Here is a 6844-nt window from a genome sequence, read left to right as displayed (position 1 = left end):
ATTGTACTAAGAATACAACTTCTTACACTAGAAAACCATAGTAGAAAAAAATATTTACACATATAGGAAATGAGAATCACACAGTCAGCCAACTCAATGAGTGAAATTACTAAATGTACAGCAGGTGACAGAAGGGTTAAAGTTAATATTGTAGAAAAAAAAAAAAAAAAAATCCCCAGAAATTCTGCCGGGAATAAAATTGAGTAAAAACTTTGAATATCTCTGCAGTAGCCCGTGAAACAGTTGTACAGTACGTGGATATAGGAGGCCATATCATTACAACCAACAATTAATCTAAAATATAAGAGGCTTTCCCCATTTACCTAGGTTGGACTCTTGAGCAAGAAAATACCACTATAATATTGAGATGCTAAGGGATGTGGTTGGTGTGATGAGAAGTCCATCATAGGTAGGCCGGGGCTACAGTACATCTTAAATGTCTTTATGCATGAGCTGTAGGCCACTAGTGACCTGGAAGCGCGTCTCATCTTCAATACCATACTGCTCCAGAGGGTCCTAGGAGAAGGTAATCAGTGTGTATTCAGGTTGTGTAGAGTTACTTTGTTAAGTATATAAATTAGAAGAGACCATCCAGATAACGGGTCCGTCTGTCTTACCTTGCCGGTCAGCCGGTGGATCTCTGTGCGATAGAAGATCAAGTTCTTCCTCATGAACTCATAACTGTAGGACAGATGAGGAACAGAGTGGCAACTAGGATGAGTCATGCAAAAATAGTCACCCACCCTGGTCCTGAAGAGCTTCTGTAGCTGTACCCTCTGCGCTAATAGACAAGTGAAATGGGGCAGTTCTATATTACCTGGCCTTGATGATGGAGTCAATCCACTCCTGACACTGCTCCTGTGAGTCACACTCAAACAGGTACTTCCTCTCTGCCTCATCTAGGAAAGCTGAGAGAAGATTGGTTCCTTAGGACAGCAGTTCCCACAATGATTTTGTACAGTGACTAAAGCTTAAAAAGGACTTTGTTTTTCCTTTTCTTGTTGGGCACTCTAGCAATGTTTGTTCTGGATAAGAGCATCTGCTAAATTACAAAAAAGTCAAACAAAAGTGAGTCACAGCCAACCCAACAATGAATGCAGAGGAGATCAGTTTTGGACTCACTGATAGAGAAGGCAAGGCTGTCCTCTCTTTCTACCCGACACTGCTCTAGCAACAAGGCACCCTGAGGCTGTCAAGGAGAGAGAAAAAAAACACCCACTGTCACTTGCCGAGTCCCCATACAGTCAGAGACAGACATAAGATGGTGGTGGTGACTCTTCCTACCTCCTCCTCATCAGTTCGGAAGTAGAACAGGAAATTAACCACCAGCTTCACCAACCTCCTCTTCACAACTGGCATAACAGATGAGAACAAATGAATGAGCAAACGTCTTCCTGATCATGCCATCAATTTGACATTACAGTAGCCTTCCAATGAATGAGTAACAATTGCTAACCGGCAAGTTAGAGTAGCTAAGACCTAGACTAACGTTACGTGTTATGGACATCAGTGATAATGATCCCACTCGGATTAGTCATACCATCTCCTTTCTTCGGTCCTCGCATGCCAAGTTCCGCCGCCCTCTCAGATGGTTGGCGACTCAACGAAATTAGTTCCTTCTCATTGAAACGCATCCTGAGGCGGTTCACAAATGCAGCACAGGGTTGACCGTTAATTATACAAATATTTGGTAAGCAACACTCAGCTAAAAAGAGCCATGTCCTTATGGCTGAGGGCAACCTAGCCTAGCTTGCTATTCTGTCAAAATGTCAGTGTTGGTAATATACATCGTTACACGCCTCACTGCGGTAGTTTCATGCGGGTGAACTCGTTTCAGCTAGTTCCTCAAGCCGCCTCCTGCTGCTGTCAGAAGAAGTGCACTTACTTTCAACTACTCGCTGCCTAACTAACAAAGCGTCATAAAATGTGTTAGTTAAACACACTGCGGTCGAAGTGTCCAATACTAGCCTAGCTACGTCCCTAGAAAATAAAAACTTGGACACTCCTTTATATTTGACACTTGCTTTCGTAGTATGGTGACCGTGTGAGGACATTTTGTGGTTGGACTGATACGCATTTGAACCTTATAGGCTATAAATTATGGCCAAAGGGATGTCTCAAATTTTAGGGAGGGAAGTAATTGAGATATTGATGTTTTTGTTAATCTAGTTCGTACAGTAAAGCTAAAGAAAGACCGCATTTGACATCGTCAAATTAGTGTTTTCTGTACGTTTGTCAATAAAGATATACAAACGTACAAAACTGAATTTCACGCGTGCGCATGAATGTTAAACTTGTGAACAGCGTGATCGAAACATCAAATTAATTGGTGAGTTTTAAAACTAGTAATTATCTAGTAAATGTGGTATTAAGCTAGGGTATTGTATTTATTTTACGGAATATACGGCAACCAGATATGAAAAGGTGCCCCGTTTTTTTCGTTTAAAGTTAAAATCGTCATTATGTTGAGCTACCTTGCCGGTTAGCTCAACAAGCGCTCATAGCTAACATGCGCACCAAAACCCAGTAACGTAGATTAGATGTAACTAATTTGATTTAGTTAATACATGCAGTGATTTTGATTTAGTTATGTTTACAAATGGATAATGTAACTAGTTAGTGATTGGATAAATAGCTAGCTAGTTAATTAGTCACACGCTAATCTATGGCTATAGGTAACGCTACGTTGTTTCAGTTGTTCTGCAAATGCATCATATGAATAGATTTTACGTGTTCTCCAATGGTGGAGTTAGGTTGTGCCAATCCAATCACAGCCACAGAGATGGCTAGCTAGTTAAGTAGTTTCCACCTTCTATGCCACAGTGCAGATTAGTTGTGGAATTGATCTAATCAATCTTATTTATTTTGCTAGTGTTTGTTACAAACACAACATTGACAATATTCTTCCTGTATGTTTCTCCACAGTCTGAAGACATATTTTCCGACTATTTGACCAGCTGCCTAGCAGCAGGAGGAGGTTTGAAGGTGAGTGAATCCATCGCCCCGCAAAGATGGATTTCCAACACAGAGCTGGGGCAAGACGGGAGCGGTGGCGTGGCGTCCTCCTCGGAGAGCAACCCGGGATAGGCGAGAGCGGCTCCGCCAGCTGGCCCTGGAGACCATCGACATCAACAAGGACCCCTATTTCATGAAGAACCATCTGGGCTCTTATGAGTGTAGCTGTGTCTGACACTACACAACAATGAGGTAAGAAAGTGCTAATTTTAACACACCATAACTCCTCTTTATATGATGATACATTTAGGCGTCCCCCCAAAAAATAAAATAATCCTTGGTTAACCTAGAGTCGTCTGTTCAATCGATTGGTCAACATTAACATGTATTTTTCCCTACACCCTACAGTGAGGGGAAAAAGGTATTTGATCCCCTGCTGATTTTGTACGTTTGCCCACGGACAAAAATTATCAGTCCATAATTTTAATGGTAGGTTTATTTGAACAGTGAGACTGAATAACAACAAAACAATCCAGATAAATGCATGTCAAAAATGTTATGAATTGATTTGCATTTTAATGAGGGAAATAAGTATGACCCCTCTGCAAAACATGACTTAGTACTTGGTGGCAAAACCCTTGTTGGCAATCAGAGGTCAGATGTTTCTTGTAGTTGGCCACCAGGTTTGCACACATCTCAGGAGGGATTTTGTCCACTCTTTGCAGATCTTCTCCAAGTCATTAAGGTTTCGAGGCTGACGTTTGTTAACTCAAACCTTCAGCTCCCTCCACAGATTTTCTATGGGATTAAGGTCTGGAGACTTGCTTGGCCACTCCAGGACCTTAATGTGCTTCTTCTTGAGCCACTCCTTTGTTGCCTTGGCCGTGTGTTTTGGGTCATTGTCATGCTGGAATATCCATCCAAGACCCATTTTCAATGCCCTGGCTGAGGGAAGGAGCTTCTCACCCAATATTTGATGGTACAGGCCCCATCCATCGTCCCTTTGATGGGGGGGAAGTTGTCCTGTCCCCTTAGCAGAAAAACACCCCCAAAGCATAATGTTTCCACCTCCATGTTTGACGATGGGGATGGTTTTCTTGGGGTCATAGGCAGCATTCCTCCTCCCCCAAACATGGCGAGTTGAGTTGATGCCAAAGAGCTCCATTTTGGTCTCATCTGACCACAACACTTTCACCCAGTTGTCCTCTGAATCATTCAGATGTTCATTTGGCAAACTTCAGACAGGCATGTATATGTGCTTTCTTGAGCAGGGGACCTTGCGGGCACTGCAGGATTTCAGTCCTTCACGGCGCAGTGTGTTGCCAGCTGTTTTCTTAGTGACTATGGTCCCAGCTGCCTTGGGAATCATTGACAATATCCTCCCGTGTAGTTCTGGGCTGATTCCTCACGTTCTCATGATCATTGCAACTCCACGGTGAGATCTTGCATGGAGCCCCAGCTGAGGAGATTGTTTGGAATCTTGATTGATTGCTTATGTGGACAGGTGTCTTTTATACAGGTAACAAGCTGAGATTAGGAGCACTCCCTTTAAAGTGTGCTCTAATCTCAGCTTCATCTCTGTATAAAAAAGACACCTGGGAAACCAGAAATCTGTCTGATTGAGAGGGGGTCAAATACTTATTTCCCTCATTAAAATCCAAATCAAATTTTTGGCTGTTTTTCTGGATTTTGTTGTTGTTGTTATTCTCTCTCACTGTTCAAATAAACCCACCATTAAAATTATAGACTGATCATTTCTTTGTCAGTGGGCAAGCGTTCAAAATCAGCAGGGGATCATACTTTTTTCCCCTCACTGTATGTGTTTAATAAAATCAACTATATGTAGGCTACTGAGCTTGTCTGATGCTTTTAGCACACTGTGATTTTAAATTATTAAGACACAAATTGAGGCCAGAGATCAAGATAGCCCTAACAAGAAGAAAAACTGTTTCCCGACCCTCTCCCTCCGCTGCTGCTGGCCTTCGCAGATTCTGCTGTTATGCTCCTAAGAGGTTACACCAGGAAGTGGCAACCATTTCCATTTGGAGTGCCAATATATCTTACCATTTCTACCGATCCGCGTGCCAGTTATGATTTTCGCAGAACAGTTTAATTTAATTTATAAGTCTTCGTATCGCAAAATGATTGTGGTTAATCAAAATTCTAAAAGTAAGTTCTATTGCCGTTGCCAACTATGTAAAAGAAAAATGGCCTACAAATAACATTGCAGCCTGCAAGGTAGAAAATATCCTTATAAATATCCTATAAATCGCATTGGCTATGCATGGCTGTCTGCAAAAAAGGAACTTGAAACATTGTGTCAACTATTAACTTGGGTCTGGCCTGAAGCTCACTCTAGCAAACTTGCCACATTGTCTCAAATATTCTGGGCCTTCAGAGTTTCCAGCTCCAGTAAGTTTAGGACAGACATAGCTGTAGGCTACTTGCACAAGGGATAAGAAGCAATCAGGTAGGCTATTTTATGCGATGTTTCCACCGAGAGCATGACATTTTTCCCTCTTTCAAGCTGAGTGGTTATCGAAAAGAAAGCAGGAAAGATTTTTAAAAATAGGCTACTTGAGGAACTAAACTCAGCAAAAAAATAAATGTCCCCTTTTCAGGACCCTGTCTTTCAAAGATAATTTGTAAAAATCCAAATAACATCACAGATCTTCATTGTAAAGGGTTTAAACACTGTTTTCCATGCTTGTTCACTGAGCCATAAACAATTAATGAAGATGCACCTGCGGAATTGTCGTTAAGACACTAACAGCTTACAGATGGTAGGCAATTAAGGTCGCAGTTATGAAAACGTAGGACACTAAAGAGGCCTTTCTCCTGACTCTGATCTGAAAAACACCAATAGGAAGTTGCCCAGGGTTCCCTGCTCATCTGCGTGAACGTGCCTTAGGCATGCTGCAAGGAGGCATGAGGTCTACAGATGTGGCCAGGGCAATAGAGGTTGCATTGTCCTTACTGTGAGACGCCTAAGACAGCGCTACAGGACGGATAGCTGACCGTCCCCGCAGTGGCAGTCCCGTGTAACAACACCTGCACAGGATCGGTACATCCGAACATCACACCTGTGGGACAGGTACAGGATGGCAACAACAACTGCCCGAGTTACAACAGGAACGCACAATCCCTCCATCAGTGCTGAGAGGCTGGACAGAGGGCTTGTAGGCCTGTTGTAAGTCAGATCCTCAGCAGGCATCACCCCGGCAACAACGCGCCGTCGCTGGATCAGACAGGACTGGCAAAAGGTGCTCTTCACTGACACCGTGGTTTTGTCTCACCAGGGATGGATTCCCATTTATTGTCGAAGGAATGAGCGTGCACCGAGGCCTATACTCTGGAGCAGGATCGATTTATTTTTTTAAGGTGGAGAGTCCATCATGGTCTGGGGCGGTGTGTCACAGCATCATCGGACTGAGCTTGTTGTCATTGCAGGCAATCTCAACGCTGTGTGTTACGGGGAAGACATCCTCCTCTCATGTGGTACCCTTCCTGCAGGCTCCTCCTGACATGACCCTCCAGCGTCAACGCCACCAGCCATACTGTTCGTTCTTTGCGTGATTTCCTGCAAGACAGGAATGTCAATGTTCTGCCATGGTGCCAGCGAAGATCCCAGATCTCAATCCTATTGACAATGCCTGGGGACCTGTTGGATCAGAGGGTGAGGACTAGGTTCATTTCCCCCCCAGAAATGTCCGGGAACCTGCAGGTGCCTTGGTGGAAGAGGGGGTATCATCTCACAGCAAGAACTGGCAAATCTGGTGCAGTCCATGAGGAGGAGATGCACTGCAGTATATAATGCTGCTGGTGTCCACACCAAATACTGACTGTTACTTTTAATTACACTTCCCCACGTTTAGGGACATATTATTCA

At 43.4% G+C, this 6844-nt stretch overlaps 1 protein-coding gene across 1 annotated transcript; it reads right to left on the bottom strand.

Annotated features, from left to right (window-relative positions):
* Positions 1 to 8: 8 nt before the first annotated feature.
* Positions 9 to 1663, bottom strand: LOC135529954 (pleckstrin homology domain-containing family J member 1-like). Its single transcript, XM_064958355.1, has 6 exons — positions 1541 to 1663; positions 1285 to 1352; positions 1123 to 1189; positions 818 to 908; positions 618 to 681; positions 9 to 516 (listed from the first exon to the last, which is right to left on the bottom strand). Exons 1-6 carry the CDS (start codon positions 1632 to 1634, stop codon positions 433 to 435), a joined length of 468 nt encoding a protein of 155 aa, XP_064814427.1. The 5' UTR covers positions 1635 to 1663; the 3' UTR covers positions 9 to 432.
* Between the last annotated feature and the right edge of the window lie 5181 nt (positions 1664 to 6844).

The sequence above is a fragment of the Oncorhynchus masou genome, unplaced genomic scaffold, assembly GCF_036934945.1.
Source record: "Oncorhynchus masou masou isolate Uvic2021 unplaced genomic scaffold, UVic_Omas_1.1 unplaced_scaffold_12179, whole genome shotgun sequence".
Taxonomy (NCBI): Eukaryota; Metazoa; Chordata; class Actinopteri; order Salmoniformes; family Salmonidae; genus Oncorhynchus; species Oncorhynchus masou.
This window is presented reverse-complemented; position numbering and strand designations above follow the sequence as displayed.

Coding starts and splice junctions, on each gene's coding strand:
- LOC135529954 (XM_064958355.1), bottom strand. CDS start 1,634: ATGCGTTTCAATGAGAAGGAACTAATTTCGTTGAGTCGCCAACCATCT. Junction 1,190..1,284: donor TCCGAACTGATGAGGAGGAG/GTAGGAAGAGTC, acceptor TCTCCTTGACAG/CCTCAGGGTGCCTTGTTGCT. Junction 682..817: donor GACTCCATCATCAAGGCCAG/GTAATATAGAAC, acceptor TCTGTCCTACAG/TTATGAGTTCATGAGGAAGA.